Raw genomic sequence first — 26938 nt, forward strand, 5'->3', positions numbered from 1 at the left:
AGCGGTGTGCTCCATTCATTGTTCCCAAAACATTGTTGAAAAATTTGTCAACTTTTTTCCTTCTCTTCCCCACTCCAAGGATATTGACCTGGAAAGTTAGTTTCCTGTCTACAGCATTTCTAAGGATTTCAATTGTAATTCTCCTATTGTTTAAGTTTTCTATTTATTTAACAATTGAATGTATATGTATTGTAGAAATATATATCTGTAACTTAAAGTTAAATTTGAATTTAGTTTTAAATTACAGAAACAAATTAAAATTTCAGCCAGTTTAATTACAAGGAAAACAAACTATAGTTGCTGGTCAACTTATGTGAATGAGGAATGTAGAAGAACGAAGAGGGTAATTGTTGCACATAACCAGGGCCGGTAACAACGTTTTATTCGTAGTTTACCAGAGCGAACGCCAGCCTAATGATATAATAGGATGTGTTATAACTCGTGAAATGTCCTTGAGTGTCGTCTTTTTATATTTTATTTGAATACACATTTATTACATATCATTCTTTTTTTTGCTGTAATATTTACTCTTTTAACAAGAATGTTTACAGATGTAAACAAAGTTAAAGTGGATTTTCAATACCTATTTAAATGTTTGAATTTAGCTACAGATTTATTATTGTTGGGACTTTACTTTTTCCACCTGTTACCACCAAAGAAATTATAATTATGGTATTCTTTAAGATATTAAATTAACTGGATTATGAAGTATATATTTATTTAATTTTATTTGAAAATTTCATGAAACAGTTTGTTTGAACGCAATTATTGATGAGTATTTTTATGTATTTTTTGCGTATGAACCTAAAAAAACCGTTTAAATACTTAATTCATTTGTAATTTACAAAAAATAATTTGTAATATTATAATTCCCTAACTATTTTTCGAAGATTTGGTTAATCTTACATACATTATCTCAATTCATATCTGTTTAGGGTTACATGTAAAAGATGCTAGAAAAACAAAGCTTCTTTGCTTGGCAGGTGTGATGTCAAGTGTTGTGTATTAGTCATGTGTAGATAAATTATTGAGGTACTTGTTAGTGCTAACATTTATTCGTCAATATTTGATTTAACTATCATATCTAAATTGTTGTTTTGTAGCCTAATAAATGTTATCACATTAAACGCTATTTTAATGTTTAATAGTGAAAATAAGATCGTTATTTACGTTTGTTAACAATTGAAATCATTAAACTTTTGTTGGAGTACAGTTAACTACTCTGCTTGATGCTAAATATTAACGACAGTAAATTTTTTATGTGATCTATTAGTGTCGGAATATTGATCTGTTTTCTGTATGTAGTAATTTTTCAATTTTAGGTAAGATCGTTATTATGTTTGTATCAGATTGTTTTAAAGACAATTTATTGGTTTTTTCCTTGTGTTAGTATCGAGTATAAATTATAAAATCTATTTTTATACGAGAACGATGGTATCTTTTTATTAATAGGATTATATAATTTAAATAATTTTGTATTTTTACTATCTACAGTAAGACTATGAAGTAATGTAAATTTCAGATTTTTTTATTAATACAATTTTTATTTATTTCATATATAGTTTCTACTTACAGGCCATATAAATATCTCATATACTTAAATAAATTTATGTTATTACATATTTTATACTAAAAAAGGGATTTTATTACTTAAATATATATTGTATAATATTTGTAATGAAATATTAATAGAAGTATATTTGATTCTATCACTATGTAAGGGCAGAATACTCTGTACCTTTTAATTATGAAGGGTATCAGAACTCATCTCTGTTAGTCTCAATGTAATAGTCTCCTCTTTAACTGCTTTGTAGATCAGCATATTTCAAGTTTTCATTAGTCAGTTATTTACTATGCTGATTTGAATAGAAATGTTAAGCTTTTAAATATTTTTTTTTTTCAGTTAGCTAATAAATTGTTTCTGTACTCTATACCATGGCTGAATTTCAAGGTTTGTTAACAAGAAATGATATAAATGATAAAACAGAAATGACAGAAGAAGATCAACGTTTAACTTTGGCTTATGAAGGTTTAGATACAATGCCTGAATTTCTTGTCAGTAATTTTTGTATGTTTATAAAAATTTTAGACATCAGTCACAATAAATTCAGGTATGGTATAAATTCTTTTCTTCAATTTTTCTCAGGGTTTACAGTGAAAAATCAATTTATTTGCTTTTGCGTACTAGCTTATAGTAGCTTAAACAAATTTGATTCTACAAAGTTCAAATTATTATTGTTTAGTTAACCTCCAATTATATTGCCTAATGATGTAAAGACTAGAGTTAATACAGTAACTATTATAATTGTAATATTAATTGAAAGTGTAAATTCTTATACTGACATTTTTTTTAAATTAAATTTTTAAGTTATTTATTTATTTAGTTATTTCCGTGACATGCTACTGTCCAAAAACAGAATTTATCATCGTTTGCAATTTAAAACCTCAGCTGTAATACAGAGCCTTAGGCCAAGAGTTAGCAGGAAAGATATTTGTTTTCCTCAGAAGCAAAACGATGATGGATTAAGTATATAAGATATTTGTGGAATGGACTTTGCCCTCTAAAGCTCAAAGCTCATTTTAAGGCCAAATTCATGATGCGAAGGTTTAATTCCAGTACAGTTATTTGATGTTTAAAATTATTTACTTTTTGACTAATATAATGAGTTAGGTAATTTATGTACAAAGAAAGCTGTGTTAAATAAATAATTAATGAAATAAATGGAGAAACAAAAAAATAGTCAAAAAAATATGTAGTTAAAATCTAAAATATGGCCTCTTGATTGATTTATGTTGAAGAAATATTACATACAAAAATAAATAAGAGAAAAAATAATGTGATGAAGTAGTATAAATATACAGAACAAAAAAAAATGTATAAAATGAGTATTTTTAATGTTTATAGAAAGAAAAAATAAATAAATGTTTTTTAGGTAATACTAATTAAAAGTGCAACATTAGCATAAATCTAGTTTCCTGAAATCTCCAATTCAGATGCTTATCCCAGTCGAATACATGCTTCTTTTACATATTTGAGTAAAATAAAATTTTATCTGAAGAAAAATTAGTTAAAAGATCCTCTCCCAAGAAACAAAATTTAACTAACATTTACATTATTTTTTTAAATCAAATTTTATAAATTTAAATGATAATTTTATTGTATTCATTTTTATTTTAAATCCTTTTTAAATAATAAGTATAAAAGAAAATAGACTCACCTTATAACATAAATGTTTTGTATTAAGTGATAGTATTTATTTCAATCTTAAGTTTCATTAAATCCTGCAGGTTTTGTTGAAGTCTGTTCCATTTTACTGTTGTTATGAATTGAACAAAGAAAGAGACAGATAGAGTGAAAAGACTTGTTTGCTCCAGCTACATGTGAGATTAAAGAAATATTCCATTTCTTATGCAGTAAATAGTAAACATTAGGTTTTATTTGTATAATTTAAAATAAATATTTAATTGGATAAATATTAGTATTTTAAGTTAAGTAGACATTATTAATTTGGTCAGTTATATATATTTTTTTCATTTTTTTAATCTATATTACTTGTTTACATTTTTTTAAATTATTCTAAAAATCAAAATTGTTTTTTGGAGTCATCAGTCGGTTAATCTATATTTGCTGATATACATTCCTTATTGTTCTGGCAACTTTTTAACTCCAAAATATTTGTTATATATTAAATCCTCAGTTATTTCCTTTATGTACTAGCATAGTTGATCTTCATATACTGTTTTTACTTTCTACAGCAATGCACTATTAAAAATAAATTTGTATATATATATAATAGTTTTATCTCTAAGTTAATGTCATCACACTTGTAACTACTATGAAATGAGTGCATTAAATTGTTTTGTAATTATTTTACAGAGTTTATTGTAACTTATAATATTTCAAAGACACTTTAACACATGTTCTGAGTTATATTTATACGATTATATTATTTTCTTTACAGTTTATTTAAAATTTGCAAAATTATAATGCCAATACATATTAATTATTCCAAAAAAATTAAATGATTAATTTATTTAATTTAATTAATTTATTTTGTTTTTTGTTAATTTTAAAGTCAAATTTATTAAGTAAAACTGTAAGATCTATGGTGAAGTGAGCACATATAAAATAGACTGAAGATAATAGTAAATCTAGTTTTATTATTTACAATAAAGCATGTGCTTATAAAATAAAAATTAGAGAGAAAAGTTGTAAAAATTTCTATATGAAAATGACAAACAGAAACTTTAAAATAATGTACCTGGAAATTTATAACCATAATTAAAAAAAAAATCTAGTTTTACTGAACATATTTTATTAGGAAAAATAAACATATATTCTTGTCTAAAAAAATGATTATGTTAGAAATCAACAGCGATAATGAAGTATCTCACACTTGAAAACAATACACATAATAAAGAACAGCAGTGAAAATATAATTAATGACTTTATGGTTAGCTTATGAAAATAATAAATTCAGTATCTGATAATATGGTACTTCCTTCTCTGTATTATATTAGAAGTAGAATAATCGGTTTTATTTCAGTGATTGAGATAATAATAATACCTATCTCTGTAATTTTAAAATTTAGTTTTTTTATTCCTTTTTAAATAAAATAAAAAATGTATTCTGAAGAAGCAGACAGAGGTCTCTGCATGAGTATTTGATGGGAACAAAAGAAAAAAACTAGTGTTAAAATCTTTTAATTAATGAACTATTTTAAAAATCATTGTTCAAGTATTACTCTTTACCAAATGGACTAACTTCATTATTATTTTATTTTATTTTTATTTTTTTTTTGTAAGTTCTTGTAATGGTCCTATTGCAATTTTTTTCTCAGATTACTTTATTAATCATCTTTGTTGACAATTTGAAAATACTTTTCATTTTTGTTGTCAATTGTTATATAAAACTTGTATAACCTGATGTCATTCAAAGTATTTTTTGTGAAAAATTAGTCTAAAACTGTATGCTAAAGTAATAATATTTATTTCCAGACTGTAAAAAATATAATTAAAAATTATAATAACAGGTAAACCTCTTTTTTTTTTAATCTTTTCTGGTTTTTATAAGCCTTTTTTTTATAACTAGCATTATTATAAGGCTAATTCACATTTCTCTAATAAACAAAGATTTGGTTTGTTAATAACAAAATTGCTGTATTTTTTCAATCTTCCTATAAATCTAATATTTTGCAAAATTAAGGTTAGTAAGATGTTGGTAGTTCGTTTTTAAATTGGTACTGACTTCAAAAAGTTGGCATCTAAAGTAGAATGGAAAAATCACTATTTATAAATTGAGTAAATGATTTTAATTAGTAGCTTCAAAACCTTTGTTCATTTTTGGGTAATAATTTTTCTCAGGTGATTTTGTATAGCCCACTAGGCTGGTCACGATGTTAACTCATCGCAAATCAACTGATTTCAAAGTCAAGCGTTCTAAGGTTCAAATCCTAGTAAAGGCAGTTATTTTTATATGGATTTGAATACTAGACTGTGGATACCAATGTTTTTTTTATGGTTGGGTTTCAATTAACCACACATCTCAGGAATTGTCAACCCGAGACTGCACAAGATTACATACACTTCATTTACATTCAGGCAAAAAACGCTTTATGTTATCATCACCCGAGTAAAAATAATAAAAGAGGCTTCTTCTGGCAGAGTAGCTCTGGTATGTCCTTATCGCAATCGACATAAGACCACATCCTCTTGGCGATTTTTCCTGTATGAAGGGCCCTATGGTAACACTGTTTTTATGTCTCTGAGTTTATTATCTGCTGTAGCAATTCAGTCATCTTGCCACCTTCTTCGAAGTATATGTTTAATGCAATTAATGAAATTGGTAGTTGATTTCTCAACTCACATGGAGAATGACGGATGGCTACATGCATCTTTAGCAGCAGAATCTGCATGTTCATTTTCCAGAATTCTCACGCACACGTGTGAGTATGTTTGTGAAAGACACTCATGTTTTTCACTATAAAAGTCTTTATAATGACTGTTTCTTAGTTTGAGCCAAGACTCTCTAGAATGCACAAATATGCATTATTCTTTTATCATATATTATCTGAATAATTTTATTGAATGTTTGCATGAAAGTATGTTCAATGTCAGAATGAGATCAGAGTATTTATCATAATGCTACAATAATAATGATACAATTATTAAGCAATGGTACTCACAAAGAAAATGAAAATTACCTTTAAATTTTTTATGTAGATAATATAGTTTTTGTTTAAAAAAAATCTCCAATTATCAATAAAAATGAGGCTTACAAGAGAAATTTTCTGTACAAAATAAAAAGAAAATTGACAAAATCTGTTTCCAATGTCCATTGAAGAGTAAGGTTTGAACATACAGGTTAAAAGGAAATTTTAGAAGTCATGTGAAATGTCTGACTTTGTTCTATTGACGTTTGCAAATAGTATTATTGATTAAATAATTGTATTTATTTATTTTAAGTGTGTTAAGTTATTAAATTTATTTAATTAATGTTTTACAGTGATGTTTCTTTTCTGAAAGATTTCAAAAATTTAACTGCATTAATATTAGATCATAATAAAATTGATTCAGAAACAAAATTTTATCCAATTCCTAGTTTGGAATTGCTCTGGCTTAATCACAACATGATATCAAGACTGTTTCCATTCATAAAACATTTACACCATTGTTTTCCAAAATTAAAACAGTTAAGTTTAATGGATAATCCTGGTGTCCCACCTGATATTGATGACACTACATTTTATCAGCATCTACAGTACAGGTATGTATTTTACTAAGTTTTTTTATAGCCTCTCCAATTTATTTTTGATTTATGTAGTAATTTATGATTTTGTTTTTATTCAAATGGTCTTGCTGTGCGTAATTTTTCTTAATTGAATAGAGGTGTTATCAGTGTTAAAAACGTCAAAAGCAATAATCACTACTTTTTTGTTGTTATATATACTTTTTAGCTTTAGTTATGTTTAAGAAAAAAAAATTTACTTCACTGAAACAAAACTGAAAGTTTCATTTATACCTAGTTGCAAATGAACAATGTTATTAAAAACCAAGATGCTATGTGTAAATAAATTTATGATAGAAATAATGTAAATGAAAAAAAAATCAATTTTAAAAAACTGCATACCAAAAATAGCGCTTTTGACTTTTTGAACTAAGCTTAGTTGTTTGTTGTCATTTATTTATAATTTGGCTGATAAAAAAATGGTGAATTTGAAGATGTGAATAGTTAATTAATTTTTAATCAATTTTATTTTAGTATTTATAAAATTGTTTAATTTTATTTTTGTTTAAAACCCAGCCTATATAAAAATGCCTTAGCAAGAAAGCAGAAAAACTTTAAAGATAATATTGTAGATGAATTAAAGCTGTGTCTGAATTTTTTTGATTTCCTCCCAATTTCTCAAAACTGTCACCTAATGTGACATTTTCTATTTGTGTCCACCTTTTTTATTCCAATTTGGTTAAAAAAACATTTGATCAGCCTGATGAAAAGTGGTGACATTTTTATTTTACCAGTGTCACTGTTGTGTCTACTTTAGAGAAGCCATTATGATTAACTGCTAAAACATATCTTTTAGACACCGATGTAATTTGAAAATGAATTTGTTTTAATTTTTAATATTTTAAAGAACAGGTTAACTTTTTTCTTTCTTTATTTAAAAAAAAAAAAAGGTATTGCTGATTTAAACACATTTATAGCTTACCCTAAACGTTTCTCTATATTTTCTGACTTTTTTTCTGTATTTTTTTGTCACATTGTGTTCCAGAAATACCTTTTTAGGACAAAAGTTAAAAGCCTGTGAAAATTCAATATTTCTATAAATTTAAAAAGATTTTTAGCTTTTACAGAACTTCATAGAATATAATTTTAAGTTATTTTATTTGTTATGTTTTAATTAAAAATTTTCTTGAAATTTAATATATATTTTTAAAGTTATTGTTATTGCATCAAAAGAGTGTAATTATTATTAAACTTGCATAAATATTTAAGTATTTCTATTTTCTAATTCAAAAAATTCAAACATGTAAAATAAGCAAGAAATCAGTTTTAAATGTTGCTCTCATTGTTTTTAAATACAGCTACAGTATCACATTTAATGCATAGACTTAAAAAATATAGAAGTACTTCAACTTGCTTTACTATCACCTGCCATTTTATGGTCATTTTTAAATTTGATGAGAAATTTATTCAAACATTGATTTTAACATTATTTATAAGTTGATTACTATACCAACATTAAAGTGCCCTTACAGTAAAACTGTGAAACTATCTGAACTAATACAAAATCATCAAAAGAATGGTATTTTTATTAACATTAGGTTTTTTACAGGTTATTCACTATATCATGGTTTCCACATTTAATACATCTTGACAGTCGTAAAGTTTCACAATATGAACATGAAGAAGCATCTAGGTTGTATAAACGACCATGGTTTGAAAGAATAAGTGCATCTTCACTTGTCAGTAATGTATACAGTTCATTGACACAGTTATTTAGCAGTAGCAAATCTAATAATAGTAATAGTAATAATAATAACAGTAGATCAATAAATAATGTTCATTGTAGTAGATCAAGATCAAATGTCATCTAATAATACTGGTCAACAAAATTTAATTTTTTGTTTGTTAAATGAGAGTGAATGGCTGATTCTTATAGTATTTTTTATGCTGATTTCATATATATTAATAGATTTTTTCTATCGGGCTGTTTTTTGTAATTGAAATTTCTTTTGAAACAAAAAATATATGGTGAACGTAATATGACAATATATTACATGCATTTTGTACTTGCTTAAAATCTACTTTTTTTAGATTTTCTGCTGTAATTTGCTGTAGGTAGATCTCTTCAGATTCCAACAGTAGTTGGCTAACATTTTTGAGTTTAATTTTTCCTGGTATCATATTTCCATTGTTGATATCTCCTGGTGAAATTCATGTTCATCACTAATAGCACCGATATTGTTCCAAAAAAAAAAATCCAAATGTGAATGTAAGAAATGGATTTTGAGTGACATGTTACACCCTAGTTCTTTGTAGTTTAAGGCATTCACTTGCAAGTTCTCTGTGGTTATTGGCCTTATGGTTTTCAAGGAAGTTGTTTACCACGTTTTAAAATGATTTCCATGCAGCAACCTCCAAGTCATTCAAACATTCTCTAAACACCAGATCACTCATTAGTTTTCTTATTTGTGATCCAAAAAATATACCTTCCTTTATTTTAGGATCGCTTATATTTGGGAATTTGTTTTTTAGAATCCGAAACCTTGCACCATTATATGATCCATTGCTTTAATAAAATTTTTGAATAAATCTAGCGCAATGTGTAGTGGCAGAAGATAAAATTTTTCTGGTTTCACTAATGCCTGACTAACGTTCTTCTCTCCTACATTCAGTACCTCTCTCTTTAGCCACTACTCTTTTATGTAATGATTTTTCATATCCCTGCTGTCCCACTTGCACAAAAAGCAGCAGAACTTAGTGTATCTGCTATTACTTTCAGATCTCTACAAATGTGTCATAAATATTTCTCATACTGAATGAATTGTGCTCAATACAAATTTCATATTTTCATAAGACTCCTTTGTGTAACCAGTGCTAATGATATTGAGGGGTATTTATTTCTAGTGTGAAGTAGAACTGCTTTTTTAAAACTAAGCTTTGACGCGTCAACAAAAAATTGCCACTTGTCAGGATGGTGCATAGTCTCAAAACTTCCAGTAAAGAGTCCACATCAATACAGTATACTAAGTTTTTGTGCTGAGAGAAGAAATTTTCAAATTTTGACTGTCATGGAAAGCACTTATTTTAGTGTTCGGTTGTAAAAGATGCCATCCTTTCAGTCTTGATGCCAGTATTTCTGCTTGATTCTTTGATAAATTTAGATCACGAACCAGATCATTTAATTCTGATTAATTAAATAGAGTTCAGTATATCTATTTTCTAAAACGTCTGGATCTCTTTTTCATTTCCTGATAAGTCAGCACAAGATTTGACATTTTCATATTCATCTAAGTTATATGTTTTTGGTGGTACTGGAATTGGAAGCTCTTGGCTATGTGGCACTGGTCGCATGGCAGAGGGAATATCAGGGTATTTAATAGTACATTTAACTTTAGCTGTTATCCCAGCATCTTTTTTACAAAAAAAATAACAGTCTGTGGTGTGATCCTTCAGTTCTCCCCAAACCATTGGAATTGCACTCATTTTACTGAACAACATATACCTGCTGATAATGAAAGTCAGCTACAAAACTGAATGATACACACACGAAAACTAGCACTTGAATGAGAATTAAAAATATTTCTCTTAGTCTGCATGACAGTTTATAAGTAAACATAATAATGACAGAAATAACTAATGAGTGGATGATATGTTTATAGCAAGATGATAATAGGAAGAATGAGTCACATTCTTGTTCATTTTAATTAGTGTGTAAATAATAAATCAACGTGACAACAATTAAGGTACTGTAATAAATAAATAAAAGCTATTTAGTTGATGAATAATATAATAAAATACGTTCACAAAATACTATACTTATGGAGTTCATACACGATACTACCTGAAAATAAGAATGATGGTTACAAAAAACTAAGTCTGATAAAAGAATTCTGATTTCATATTAAAATCAGCATATAAAGAATCAGTTATTCACTCTCATTTAACAAAATCATTGTTGATTAATGTAATTTTTGTATTATCTTATTATAGCAGTATTTGATAAGTATTTCTATTTCTTAAACTTTGTACATATTTAAAATAATATCCATAAAAAATTTGTTTTTAAATGATTATTTTTAAAAAAAAGTGTTACTTTATATACAGTGAAAATTCTAAATAAGACTACCTACAGATTTAGTTTTTAATTATAAGTTGTTTAAGATTTAAGTTTTTAACTATATGTTGTTTAAAAGTTGTGGAATATTTCAAAATATTTTATGGTCTTTCCAGAATGAATTTAAATATACATAACAAATTATTAATGTGCTACTCATTTGCCTTTATAATGTTGTTTGTGGGCAACTAAGTACTATACTGAAGGTCTGATTGTTTGATTCCCAAATTGGGTCATTTACCAGTTTGCATTCTATGTAAACTGAAGTTTTGGACTTTAATTAGTATGGTATGTTCAGGAATAATTCTTAAGATAATTAGATTTTTAACCGTTTGCAGTTCTTTTTCGTAATATACTCAATATTCTGAAATTCAAATCAGGTCCAGTGGCGTAAACCACTCAACATTATATAATTCACTTAGCAGTCCAATATTGTGCAATGCTCCACATGACTTAGATGTCAGTAAATCTTGAACCGAGCATTGCTCGACAATTAGACAGTTCTCGCTCGATGTTGTATTCTATATAGTTTAGCATCAGTTGTTTAATCTGAATCTGTTGTCAGTAAACAAACGCATATACAATAACATATCTAATAGGGTATTTCTGACATCTTGTCTGAATTGTGTGAATAAACAAGTTAACTGCCAAAATTGCCATGGCCTGTGAATATTTGCATGGTGTAATAGTAAAGGTCACCAAATTTTCTCAAATGCCATGATCGCAGGTCCGGTATTAAGACTCTTGTCCAGGCTGCCATTTCCCCAGCCAGCCATCGATCTTGTCAGACGTTAAAAGTCAAGTCCCATACCAATGCAGCTGATATCCTGGTGTACCTGTCCATCCATTCCTTTACCAATAGATTGATGGGGGAACACCCGTTAGCAAGCAGGCATCATCATATGAGTTGGTCCAATATGCGGCAATGATTCCCAGCAACAAACGTCTATGCACCCTACGAAGCCGGGTAAGGTTCCTTTTAATCAGCAACGTTGAGCCCCAAACTGAAAAAAATAATAGATGCAATAGTAGACATACATAATGACTCAGTTTTGATGCTTGAGGCTCCATCTGGGTTGAGAGAAGTCGTCTCAGGGTAGCAAGAGTGTTCTCTGCCCGTTCACAGACCGTGATGATATGGTCGCTGAATCTATATGATTTGTTGATAGTCACCCCTCAATATTGGACAACATGTTTTGATAGAATCAGGTTGTCCAATGCGTAGGACTATTTGACCCACCCTCCTCTGAACGGCGAGGACGATGTATTGAGGCAATAAACACAGGCTGTGATCCATCAACCATCCATTTATTGGAGCACTGAATGCTAAGGTCTTGCTCAGTCCTACCATCAACAAGGATAGCCAAATTGTCGGCATATACAATTGCCTTTGTCTGCTCCGGAAGGTCAAGATTAACTGCCCCATCCAACACATCATTCCAAAGGAGGGGACCAAGCACGGAGCCCAGTGGGGTCCCCCTGACATCTGAAAACGTAGATCTCCTTGCTGCGTCTCGACGGAGACCCATCTATTTCGAAAATAGTCCCAAATTTGCCGTAGAAGATATGAACCAACTCCCTTCTGCTATAAAGTGTCGAGGATGGCGTCCCATGGGACTGAGCCAAAGGCATTATTGCAGACATCCAATAAGATGAGCATTGGCAATTGTCTCGTCCGCCAAGTGCCCCTCCTCATGCCGTTCATCCAGGTTGAACCTTTAGGAGGGCTTGTATGGTCGACTGGTCCTTCCAAAAGCCAAACTGATTCTTATGTAGTCTAGGACTGGCGTCAATTTTGGCAACAAGTCGCATGGCCAACATATATTCAATGGCCTTACCCATGTTGTTCAGAAGACATAGTTGTTTATATGCCTAGTTGAACACAGGCCTGCACTAATTTCTTTGGACTCTATAAGGTCTCCCATATAGATTTAACCGATTTAATTGTCAGGCTACATTTGTTTAGCAAAATCTTATCACCCTCCTATTTATTTATAAAGAAATAGGTAAAGGTAATATATATCTATATAATGTAGAACTATGAGTAGGGGTCCCACTCTCCTCCAATTGCAGTGCATACACAAACCAAAGATTTTCTTATAATACTGTGTTAGTACATATAATCCATAAATTTATACAGCCTTTTGTTTCAAATCCATACTTTTACATTAAAAATATACTCCTGTTAAATTTAATTATATTCAATTTTTTATTGAAAAATCAATATGCGGATTTGAATTTTAGGTCTGATCATAGAAGTTTCACTGTGTATAATTGACTGAAAATATGCGCATTTATTTAATTTTATAATGAATAATATTGTGTATTTATGATGTGATAGGATAATTTTATTTATTGTTGAGAGATTTCAGTTTCAATGATTGTACCTTTTTTAAGTTATTTGTGTAAGTGTGAGATCTGATCACAAAGTTCCCAAATTTTCTCTATAACAAATATAGTAGCCTTGTTTGCATAAGAATTCGTTTTTCTAATGATTATTAGCCTTTAAACTATGCTGCCCAAGAAGTAGTGTCTTGAGTGTTTTTTTTTATCCAAAATACATGGTAACTCATGTATACATTAGTTAATGGTTAAGATATACCCATAGTCAATGAAAATGTAACCATCTTTTAAACTGCTCGTTATGGATTGTAATTTGGTCAGTTATCTTTCTGCTCTTTTATGATCAACCAGATTGATTTCAAAATTAGGTTCATTAATTAACTGACCATCAACCTCTTTGAAACTACTCTTGCTGTGCATCACTCCATATATTATGTTTTTTGTATTATGTGATGCATCTGAGTTAACTTTTTTTTGTATTCTTTGATGCAAGAATTTAATTAAAAAAAAAAAAATTCCTTAGTAAAATTACAAAAACCAGTCAGGCTCAGCCCATTCATTCTCAGGCATTCATGATATCTGAGATTGATGACTAACGTTTTCTAATGCTATACAAATGAGTTTTTTATCAAGGTCACGACTACACAGCAAACTGTATCTCTTTACAGCAGTTCATTTGTCTATTATAATTTTAGGAACTTTATGAACAGATTTTTTATTGATTTAAATTGTTTGTAGATTAACAATTTATTTAGGTTACTTATTGGACCAGTTTTTTGTAATTTTATACACCTATTTAGGAAAAAAAACTTGTTTAGATATTTATATTTTTATTTTGTTAAAAATGTGGTTCAATAGGTTGTTATATTGTATGTTGTTTTGTTTATATCTTAAGTAAATCAAACTTCACTGTTTGTAAAAGTGATTTCTAGTATTATAAAAGCAATACGTTATATTTTTTAAATACTAAAAGTATTAAATCTAATTACCTTATAATCTAATTACCTACAATAATAGATTTGTGCTAAATCTATTATTGTGCTTAATCAAAAGTATTTAATTCCACTAATACATTATTTAATCAAATGAAATTCGTATTTGATTTAATTTTAGAATTTTTCAAGTATAATAAAAATTAGCAGTCAGTAGTTTCTATTTTGTGTAAAGAAAATATTTGAGTAAAATAAATAAAAATTTAAAATTATGAGTAAACAAGAGATAAATATTAAAAATTAAAAAACACGACTATCAAATAAAACATTGTTGTTTAATGTAGAATAATTATGACTAATGTAGGATAATTAAAGAGTGTGCAGGTGGTAATTTTGTATGTATTATTTGTATATACTAAAATGTTAAAAAAATGTTTAAATTAAACATATGTATATATGTAGCCTATGTCACTCCTGTGGTAATGTAAGGAATCCAACACGGGGTCAGACATCTAATCTAAATCAGTTCATTCATTATTGAATGTCATGATTCTGATTATTGAAATGTTTGTATATATATATTGTGTGTGTGTGTACACATACACAAACATATTTATATAGCCTATGACACTCCCGATAATGTAAGGATTCCAACACGTCACACATCTAAATTGTTTCAGCTGTTGAGCTGCTGCAAACAAACATACATATGTATGTACAACACCCAACAAACATAGTTATACCTTAAATATATTACATTCCATTCTTGGCAGTCGTGTAAAAAAAGGAAAATGATTTTTATACTCTTAAAATTACTAGTCCAGCTTTTACTTAGTATGTACTTAAATGAACTTTTGTAAGTGTTTTTACTTGTTATCCCATGATTTGAAACATTTGTTTGTCTTGTCTTGATTTCCTATTGCTTGTCAATCCAGACTTTTCTGAATCCCATTAATGATTTCTGTCGTACTTTCCCAATACTTTTCTGATTGCTCAGTCCCAAGAAAATTGGAATTGATGGTTTTTTTTAATGTTTCAAATTTTTTCACATTTTTAAGTTAAGCATCTTTGTCTTATGTGTTTATTGATTGGTTTTTAGTTCCTTTAATTTTCCAAATAATTTCTTTTTATGTGTTATTTTAAAAATATTATATTTTGTTATGTTGATTTTTTCATTCAAAATAGTTGCTAAGATTTTTTTATAATTAAATCTGATACATAGTATATCTGCATTTCTGATATCAGGAATGCAACTATATGCAAGTTGTCAATTTGTTCTACATACAGGTCATAAATCATTCAGGAAAAAATTCCTTAACCTTTCTGGCATAACTTCTAATTTGGCTCTTAGGCTCAGATACTGTTGAGGCAGACTCGTGTCTGATTTCTATTGATATATATATATATATATTCTTCTTTTTTTTCAAAAAAATTGTATCTTATTAATTTATGTTATTTTGATTTAAGTTATGTTTCTGAATATGTTCGAAAACTACCAACAATGAAAAACTTCAGCTGTAGTCACTAAGAAAATATTTTCAAATGCTGAAAATTTTGTAATGTAAAAAACTTCTGATAAATCTAAATTTTGGTTCTGTTCATCTAAAAAATAATGTGTTGTAGGTCACATAATATACAGTGTGAGGTAAGATGATAATATACAAGAGTGAGGCAGAGTGTGGGAAGATGCCTACCACAGAAATAATTTTTTTTTAACTTCAAAATATTAACCATTAAGTAAAAAAAAGGCCTTTAAATGCCTCCAAAGATAAAAATCAAGTAGGGTGAGATCTGGGGATCTGGGAGGCCACCCATAAGACTATGCCGCCTTTAGGAAATTTGTATTTTTCCAATGGATGAATAATTGAATAATTGCCAAATAATAATAAATAAAATTGTTTGTTTTGCCTTTACAAAACGGTTGTATTGATGTTTATTTTTTAATGTCTTTTTTTTTGTGGCAAGTCATATCAGTAAAGACAGGAACCAAACTTTTACAATAACTTCTGGCTTGATATGTATAGTGAGTGTTATCACAAGATGTGATTATTTTTGGACAGGTAGTGGGATTCAATAAGATTACATATAAAAACTGTAATATGTATTATTTTTTGTTATTAATTTTATATTTGCTCAATTTTTTGTTAAAATTGTTTATAAATGAATAAACTGATGTGAAATAAATCTGTGTTCATGAATACAAAGCCATATTAAAATTGCACGTTTCATACAATAAATGTTTAAGCTGTTCACTATTATATAATCAATGTATTATTTTTGTTTTATTTATGATCTGTTTTATATTTTTATGATTGTTTTATTTTCTGTTCTAAAACAGTAACATTTATAGTGATCAGTGTCAGTAACATTTATAGTGATCAGTGTTTTGTTTAGCTATTACCTTGGTATTTAACTATTTTTATTGTTTGCTTGCTGAGTAATAGATATAATGTAATGACTTTCCAATATAACATTCATCTAATTCCAGCAAATCTAAGAAAGTCCATTTTGCCTCCATCCCATTAGTATTATATAAATACATACTGGATAATCCTACAGTGTGTAAGTATGCAGTAAATAAATACTTACTAAAATTAAGTTAGTAAGTTTATATTTGTTTGAAATAAAAACAACATATATACATATATATATATATATATCAATGTGACAAAGTTAGCAGATGGTTTGCTGAACAAGAATAAAGGACTGGCATGTGTATTTATTACATTACCACTTTGGTTTGCATTCTAATTGTTAATTATAATAGATTGGAGAATATTTATTATTTGACACATCTTTAATTTATGGGATTTAATGAACAAAAACAATTCACAATAAAGATCATTTAAGTCCCATTAACGAGGTTTTCAAGAATTGCACCTAAAAATAGATTTAGTGGTATGTGAAATTCTATTCATTATCAGGCTTTTAAAATAAAAGTTATAAAAATGATCAAACATTGCTGCGATTGATTTAATGAGTTCAAATAATTTGTCTGCTATGCTAGGACCAAATTATCACATCAAGTATATATATATATATACTCTGCATTCTAGTTTGAATTAACTTGTTAATTCTGTAGTTTGAATGTCTGCAGTCAAGTAGAATTTTAGAAACCAATGTACAATTGTTGGATGGTCATATTAAAGCAACACCAAATAATATGACTATGGAATTTAAAGTAAAAATTATAAACTTAATGCAAGTTAACAAAAAAACATTGAATTCATGATAGATTATGTTGTATATGACTATATATTTATAAATAAATAACGTGATCCACCAAGTACAAAATAAAACTACATTAGGTAGGATGACACCTTATATCATTACATGTACACAAGAGTACTTATACAATTTTCTCACATCTTCAGTTGATACAGTCTTTTAATTGTTCATGTAAAATTAAATTTTATAAATACACAACATTAATAAAATAAAATCTTGATAAATACAATAAAACAATATTTGTTAAAACTTTGGACTTTAAAATCAATTCAAACCAAAATGGAATTAAAATTTTAAAAAATTTACCTTTTAAATTTAAAATTTAGGATTAAAATCAAAACCAAAGTTAAAGTTAAAAGTTAAAAATTACATATATAAAAATATGTCATCAAATAATAAAAATATTAATTAAAAGTTAAGATGATAATAAATATGTTAAAAAAGAATGAATATGTGTCTGGCTTGGCTAGCCAATATTATATTACTGTGTAGGATTTTAAATAGATTAAACTAAAAATTTACAATAATTAATCTATTTAAAATCCTACATAGTAATATAATGTTGGCTAGTCAAACCACACACTTGTATTCATTTTTTAAAATATATTTATCATTTTGACTTTTAATTAATATGTTTATTGTTTGACAACATATTTTTATGTATGGAAATGTTAACCTTTAACTTTTAGTTCGGATTTTTAATCTTAAATTTTTAAAAGGAAAACTTTTAATTTTAATTCCATTTTGACTTGTATTGATTTTAAAGTTTATATCCTAAGTTTTAATAAATTTTGTTTTATTGTATATATATATATCAAGATTTTATTTTGTTAATTTTTATTTTTTGTTATTTTATTTTGTATTTTTAATATGTAATTTTATGTGAACAATTAAAAAATTGGATCAACTGAAGATGTGAGAAAATTGTGAAGTATTCTTGGTATGTATGATATAAGGTAATTGTCATCCTACCTAATTTAATTTTATTCTGTACTTGGTGGATCAAATTATTTATTTATATTTGTAAAATAGTACAGAGGAATACGAGTCTTAAAATTGACTTCAAAAAGGACTATATATTTATAAAAACAGCTAGGAGTAAAAAACAAAATGGAATTGTTATGAGTAAAAGAAGAAAATTATATTTTGGTTATGAAACTTATTGCCTGTAATATTTACAAAAAAAACCACACAAGAATGAAATTCTCAAAAAAAAACTAAGTACACCTAATCAATATTTTTACCGAATTTCCAAAGAATTTGGAAATCACTACTGTACTCTGGCATGTTTATATACACTCTATATATATATACACACACACACGCGCACGCATGCACGCACACACATTAATTTTTTTCTGCTCTACTGGATGCAAATCTTAACTGATTTTATTTTTATAAAACTTGGTGGGGTTTTGTAAACCTAATGGGAATAGAGCCCAATTCATTTTCAGCCTTTTTTTTACATTTCCTTTTATTTTCTTAAGAAAAAATTTTTTTAATCAGATTTGATGCTTATCAACTGTTCTATACAAAGCGTATGTAGCACTGGTGAAGCATACATGATACTTTTATGTATATTGTCATAGGTAATATTTAAATTAATGATACTATATACCAAATATAATATTTAATTATGGGCTACTACAAATATTTTTATGATTAAATTTTGATATCGTAACTGAGAAACTTAAATAAAAATAGAATAAATAAATATTTTTTTCCGGATTTTCAAAGAATTTGTAGACATTGCTAATACGCCTGGTCAATTTTTATTGGAGTGGTATTGAGGGGAAGGGAAATCAACATTTCTTTATGTTTTGGAGTCTCCTGAATACAGTTCGTCTGCTCTACTGGAAGCAAATCTTAACAGAGTTTAGTGAAAACTTAGAAGGTTATATAAATCTACTGGAATAGCCCGCCCTATTGATTTTCAAGCAAATCAGTTTACAGAAACTGGAGTTAAGAGCCAAAGACTCAAATTTTTGAGCAAATTTTTTTTAAAATGATTTTGATGAAATTTGTAGAATGTTGTAAACCTGATAGAATAGAACATAAATTTTCAAGCAAATCTGTTCACAGGTTTTTGGGTAAGTCTTCAAGGTTAACAAAAACTGGAAATCCATCCATCCTTCTGACGTTCTTACTGTGACAGGGTTTTTTTATCATTAAATAAATCGAGCTGATTTTTTTTATCCTTTTTAAATGCTCTTTTAAGGTACCTACCCAGTACTTTGAGCTGAGAGGCCCCCTAATTAAAAAGCTAAGATGAATCATTTCATTTTTAAAAAAAAATAACCAAGTTATCAATATTAATTCAGTCCTGAGTTATTAATATTAATACCATGTTATGCTGAAACATCATTTTGCATATCTTCTAGTTCAGATTCCTGGTAACACAATCTTAAATTCAGTTAATGAAAAAACTTATTGTGCCCAAAAAAAAAGATTTTGTAGGCAGTGCATTGTTGTAATTTATAGCTACAGTTATTAACTGTTAGTAATAGGTATTAAATATTTTGCATGCTCCAACATGTAAAGCTACAAAAATTTTAATGTACTATTCTATTTGAAAATATTACAATCCAGGCTTTGGATAAATTAACCCATTTCAGTGAAAAATAATTTCATAATGTATCCACATATTTATTTTGTTTCAAAGTAAGAAGAAATTAAGAAATGCTTATTTTTAAAAACATAATTGTATAGAGTTGTGCTTATAGAAGATCTTTTCAAGGGCTATTTGTGACTTTTTTTTTAGTGTTGATGCAATGGATTCTATTAATATTAATTGTTTTAAAGTGATAATGATGCATTAACCTCTTTAGTATATTATTAAATTAATATCCGATCTTTATTGTTTTAGATCTAGTATGTTTTTTACTTCCTTGTATGGAGTAAAGGAAGTCTTGTGATTGCAAAAAATGTGTTGGTTTTCAGATTTCAACAGAAATATCCATTTTGACCATCCCTGAATCTATTTTGACTAGTTTTCGGCATGACATATGTACGCATGTATGTATCCTGCATAACTCAAAAATGATTAGCCGCAGAATGTTGAAATTTTGGATTTAAGACTGTTGTAACATCTAGTTGTACACCTCCCCTTTTGATTGCAGTCGACTGGACCAAAAGTGTCCAAAAAAAGCCAGCTTTATCTTAACTGCAGTTAAAGCTCTCATTGAGAGCTTTTCAACAATATGACATAAGTGGTACTTATTTTTATTGGTTCTAGAGTTATAGCCAAATAAAATTTTAATTGATGAAACATTTGGATTGTTGTACAAGGGGAATTACATCGGTTCGAATCTTAACTTCATTTCCTTCTTTTTTAATTTAAATATATTGATTTTTAAATAATTATTAACCTTTGATTGTAAAAAAATGTGTATATGTAATTTAGGAATACAAGGAAGTCATGTGGTGTCATTTTTTTTTTTTAATTTTGTTTGTAAATCTCATTTTGTTCAACTGCTGAAGTATTGCTTAACATGTTGAGTAAAATGTTAATATTATGCATCTTTGTTTGCATGGTATATATAAAGTGATTTATAAAAGGATTGATCCAATTGTGTGTAGTGTTTATTTTTTGTATCTCTATGTGAGTATGGAGCTGGTCTGCCTGATTAAATCTTTAGATAAAAATGTAGCCATTGCAGTGAGTGACAAAAAAAAGTTCATTAAATGATGCAATGCATGTGAAAATTTTGCACAGTTGTTCTGTTAAGCTTATCAGTTGTGGGTTTTATATTTATTTTGAAATTATACTTATTGTTGGAATATATTTAGGTCAAGGAGGTTAAATGATTTGTCCTCTTATTTTGCAGTGTGAGGAATGTATGACTTGTTATGTTGTTCTTGTGAAGGTGGCGTTTGCTTGTCAGTCAGTGTAGTAAAATATGTTGCTTTTTTATTTTTCATTGTATTGTCCACTGTACATTTTTTAACAGAACTTATTTCTGGATAAGGTTATATTACTGCATGTGAAATCTTATTGTTTTGTTACAACTTATGTCCAGGTTTGTGATTTTAGTTATATATTGTGCACTTTAATAAAGTGTATGTGCTTCAAAAACACTTAATAAAAGCAATCTTAAATAGGCCTAGACTTCACCCTACAGCTACACAATTTTTGTTTCACAAAAACTAATAGTATTAGTTATTATTTCAGAGAATCTCAAAGAATTCCCTGCATAATTTACATTCTTAAGATTCCCTGCATAATTTACATTCTTAAGATTTTTTAATGAAATTTATTTTAAGTAATCTTGAATTATGTGAATAAATATGACGGTAAAACAATAAAAAAATTTGCACATAATAATAAAACTCACTGTAAAATTAGAGTAATATAAACATATGAGTATAATTATAACAAAAAAATAATAAACTTATGACTAATAACAGAATAGACATAACATTGCAATCGGTGAAGGCGATCTCCATGGCGGAGTGGTAACATCTTGGCATTTCATTCAGAGGTCCCAGGTTTGAAACCTGGTCAGGTATGGTATTTTTCATATGCTACAAATTTTCTTCTCATATCCCTATTTACAAGCTTTGAAGCGTATAATTAATCACAGAAGTAATGAAAAATTCTATTATCGTAAAATAAAGCATATTATCATAAAATGGCAGCTTAAAGTAAACAGAACATTTTTTTTTTATATTGAGAACAAACACCTACTGTTATGATGAAATAAAAATAATAATTAGATATATACAAAAAAAATTGAATAAAAACAGATTCACAAGAACTAATAAAAAATTATAGATACTTACTTCTTAGTAGCTTAGAGTCATTGGGACATATTACAAAATCAGGGATTTAATGTAAAATGTTTATATGAAATTTTGCCTGGTTAAATTTTCAGTATTTCAGATGTAAATTTACTACCAGTAAAACGCAAAAGACAACTGAATTTCAGTATAAGTCCCGTATAACTGATGAGTAACTTTAATTTAAACAAACGACTGTTTAGTTTAAATATTGACTCGTATTTACCAAAGTTATGAATATACAATTAATTTTTTTCATACGCACAATTTTCAATCCCAACCGAATGAAATTATCATTAAAGCCTGTTGCATTTTGGGCATATTAATCATAATCGTACTAAATAATACAAATTACATAAACCCTTAACAATATTAACTGTTGTAGTAGTAATAATAATTTGTAAAATTCATATATAATAAATTTCCTTTGCAAAAACATGTGTATGTAATGAAAATATGTTTTTAAAATTATAATTTAAATTTATAGGTCAAAATCCGTTATATGCCCAAAACATTTTTCTCTATACCAGATACTTTGTTAAACAGTGTTTTTCAGTTACTGTTGTAATAATTGAGTTTACTGTAAACTTTTCAAACTATTTCGGTTAGGTACTTATCGGTTATCTGCCCGCAAAGTATTTTCCCGGTTCAAATAGTTCCTCGATGGCGCCACTGAAACGCCAAAAAAATTATAAACATTATCTAACCAAACTTTAACGTACGCTCGCTAACCTTGACTAGCGACATTATATTTATAATTTTATTTATTTTCTTATTTGAACAATGGTTTCAGTGGCATCTAAGAACTAACTAACAGAAGCGTTGTGGGCATATAACGGAATTTGACCTTATTATAAACGCATGTTTTACAACATATCTAATAATATTAAATGTAGATGGGTGAACACATATAATAAGCAATATACGTAAAATATATTTTAATTATACTTATTTGAAAGAGCACAAATCTTCACTTGCGTGCTAACAGACAAACAACTATTTATTATTTTGATACTTTTCAACAAGATACCCGCAGAAGAAAGGCGATATTAGTTGTAAAAAATACAACTAACTACTCGAAGTTTTATCTTAAATTTAATACCCAAAATATTTATTTCAAAAATTAAAAATGTTTATTATTTGTTAACTTGGCACATTTTTACGTAATGAATACACAATGTTGTATATGAATATGCGATAAGCAGTTCTGTTCGGATTTTAGTAAAGCGAATATAATATTATTGGACAGTATCTCCATGTATCAGTGAATTGAAACACATAAAGTCTAACTGGAGCGAGTAAAGTTTTACCTCGAATATCATGAAAAATACAGAAGATACAGTTCTAAAACCTATTTTACTCAATTTTTCTGCTCAAAAACCATTAATTTCGCCCCTCGATTAACGCCCTTTAAATTTCAGTACGATCTCTTCACTGGGGGAGCTGAATTCCGGGCGAAATCTTTTGTTAGCCGTAACTCGCTAACAAAACGTTTCCAGACCGTTTCTTTCTTTCTTTTTCTGTTTAGCCTCTTGAATCAACGTAAGGTATTAAAGGATGTATGAATGTAAATGAAATTTAGTCTTGTAAAGTCTCAGGTCGACCATTCCTGAGATGTGTGGTTAACTGAAATCCAACCACCAAAGAACACCAATATCCACGATCTAGTATTCAAATCCGTATAAAAGTAACTGCCGTTTTCAGAGTACAAAGCATTTCCAGACCTATTTTTATATGTGAACTTTTTTAATTATTTTGATTTTAAACAGCTAAGTTCAAACAGTTTTTTCGGAATGGCAATTTTGAACCGGTCATAAATGTTTCTTGTAGCAGTTTGAACTCCCTCGAGCATGTCCACCGATTCCCGCGAACCCATTAGTAAAATCATGTCATGACCGCGTTGACATCTACGCGGATTATGGAGAATGTCATACAACTGTAACAATACGACAGCGCCATTTTCATTTGTAACTTGCTCAACAAGACGTACAAAATTCATGTTGAGTGATTGAACTACCGAACACAATTTAAGGCAGCTGTTTAACAGGTGAGACGCAGAATACAACTGCGGTAATATAATCATTTGTCAAATGTGAATGAACGTCCAGCTTATATAAACTTGCTGGATAATGCAACTGGAAACGTCCAAGATAAGTAATCACATACAACGTTAGAATTTATAAATAAATACGTAAAATTAAGTAATTTCAACAATTAACATTTCTTGACGGATAACGGTGAAGTTCATTTCAACGAAATAATTTCAGCTATACTGGGGGTTCTTTACCACCCAAAAAAAAATGTTATCCCTCTCCCTTTGTAGGGGTTTGAATAAGAGCAGAAAATATGTTAGCTATCAAGGAAGCATTAATTAATATGAAACTTTTTACCCTTTGAATAACATTTTGAGATACGGGACCCATAAGGTGCATAACTCCCTACTCCTAGACTTACTAAAATTAATTGCCATCACAGAAATGATTGTGCCAGATTTCAAACGAACTGGTCCATCTGATTAGGAGATATCCAGCTTCTGGAATTTTTCAATGGTAAAATTGTCTAATTTATTGTGAAATAGTATTTTACACCAAAATGGTATAAAATGATGACGGAGGTGTTTGAATTTATGTAAGTTGTATTTTTAATTTGTTTTATTATGTGGTAATTATAAATCTTTAATTGCAGGATTGGAACGGTTGCTGAAGATGAAATGACATCAAAATATTAGGTGGAATTTAAAGGTCATAAAACGCCATTATTTTTAATAGGATACTCTTGTTTTTAAGTATTGAAAATTTACTGAAAGGCGCTCAACTACATGAGAGGGAAAAACACTTTATAAAACGTCTCCCGGTAGATAAGCTGAAGTTTCCGATTTACGCTTGGATTCGATATATACGACGATTGTGAGCAGAGAAGTATGGCGCATGTCTCAAATGCATATAGCGTAATATTATTTCTTTACGTAGTTGCATTCTTTATGACATTTAATCCATTGGGTTGGTCTGGTAGTGAACTCGTCATCAGAAATCAGCTGGTTTCGAAGTCAAGGGTTCTAAGATTCAAATCCTAGTAAAGGTATAAACTTTTATACGGATATGAATAATACTAGATTGTGGATACCGGTGTTCTTTGGTGGTTGGGTTTCAATTAACCACACATCTCAGGAATGGTTAACCTGAGACTGTAGAAGTCTTTACGCGGACATCGTGTAGCATCCTGGTAATTTGAAATAAAACACATTTGAACTTATCTTCTTCTTTTCGCTTTTGACCTTGAATGAATTGAAAAAATTCCTTCCTAAAAATTAAATTGATTATATATATATAAACTGACGAATTTAAGGAAGAATGTATAAAATGAATATTATTAAATACAAATGTGTAGAGTTTGAAGTTAATACAATCTGATTAGAAATTGATGTGTGAAGTAACACAAATGTACTTATTACCTATGTATGGGTGTACTCATTTTCGTTTATAAATATAAAAGAGAAGCAATATAATTCAAGGTACGAATTTTTGAGTAACCCCAAATTATATTCAAGGTATTTTTGAGTATCAATGAAATTTTCTGAATGAATTAGATGAACATATTTTTCGGGAGGTTATAAATCCCGCGATGTTTGAATCCCGCAATACGATGCCCATTCATCTGAAATAATAGTAGAGTCAACACTTCTATTCGGTATGAAGCATTCCGTTTCTCTATAAAACTCACCGACGACCTACTACTGAGGTAATATCCGGCCGACGTGTTACTTCATGGTAATGGTAATGGACTTGAAAGTCCGTTAATGTTGTACTTTGTTTTTTGGTGGATGTAAATCAAAATATATAATTTAAATAGTTTACAGTATACTAATGAAAGTGTTTCAAAAAATTATGTGTTACAATCTAAAGAAAAAAAATTCTATTTTTTTGTTTAAGTTTAATTCACAGGATTTGTGTAACTAATTGTCTCTAAAGTAAAATTTTATTCAGTTTCATATTACGGAAAATATTATGCTTTAAAACAAATTTTATGTTAATTTTTTATTGTTATTTCTTGGATAAATATATACCTAAAACCATATTTAGATTTTAATAAATATATCGGTAGAACTATTAGTTGAATGCTGCTCGAGTTGTAAACAAACATCCGTATAAAGAAATACACATCAACAATCTGATGTGTTTTGAAAGGCAGTCTAAACCACAAGATATCTATCATTCAAATTAATGAATTCACTTAAACAGTAAAATCTACGGAAGATATTTTTACCTTAATATCTTTATTCTTTAAATTGAAAAAATGTACTTTAAGTAGTTCTTTCATAAAAATATATTAATTTTTTTAAATTACACCAGTTGAAAACATAAAAGTTCAAAATTTGATAAAACATTTTAGTTTAAAAGTTGTTTAAACTTTCAGCTTAAATTTTATTATCATGTAATTTTAAAATTATATATTTTTTTATGAAAGTAGTGATTGATAGAAGTATATTCCAATACATATTATTCAATTTAAAATTACAATACTCAGGTAAGAACAATCTCTTCCTTTAATTTTATTGCTTAGGTGAAGCTGTTAACTCAATATTATCACATAAAAAAGTGATATTCATAAAATGTTCAACAAAATCATATACATATACATAATATACATTTTAGTCATAACAATAAAAATATAATATTAATCTGAAATTTAAACTATTAAAGTAACCTTAAAATTTTATTATACAATTTGATTAAAAAAATCTGATGTGGACATCAAATGACTTCCTTGTACGACTATTAAATTACATTTACACATTTTTTGCTGCATGTCATTTA

At 28.0% G+C, this 26938-nt stretch overlaps 1 protein-coding gene across 2 annotated transcripts; it reads left to right on the forward strand.

Moving 5' to 3' along the window:
• The first annotated feature begins 1010 nt into the window (after positions 1–1010).
• On the forward strand, positions 1011–25392 carry LOC142330622 (leucine-rich melanocyte differentiation-associated protein-like). Of its 2 annotated transcripts, XM_075376045.1 has the most exons (5): positions 1011–1322; positions 1904–2111; positions 6507–6767; positions 8338–8476; positions 24810–25392. In XM_075376045.1, the coding sequence occupies exons 2-5, from the start codon at positions 1936–1938 to the stop codon at positions 24825–24827; spliced, it is 594 nt and encodes a 197-aa protein (XP_075232160.1). In that variant the 5' UTR covers positions 1011–1322; positions 1904–1935; the 3' UTR covers positions 24828–25392. The 2 variants fall into 2 exon arrangements, with proteins under 2 accessions (XP_075232160.1, XP_075232159.1); XM_075376044.1 differs by lacking the exon at positions 24810–25392 and having other exon boundaries at positions 8338–16342.
• Positions 25393–26938: the final 1546 nt, after the last annotated feature.

The sequence above is a fragment of the Lycorma delicatula genome, chromosome 9 (assembly GCF_047948215.1).
Source record: "Lycorma delicatula isolate Av1 chromosome 9, ASM4794821v1, whole genome shotgun sequence".
Lineage (NCBI taxonomy): Eukaryota > Metazoa > Arthropoda > Insecta > Hemiptera > Fulgoridae > Lycorma > Lycorma delicatula.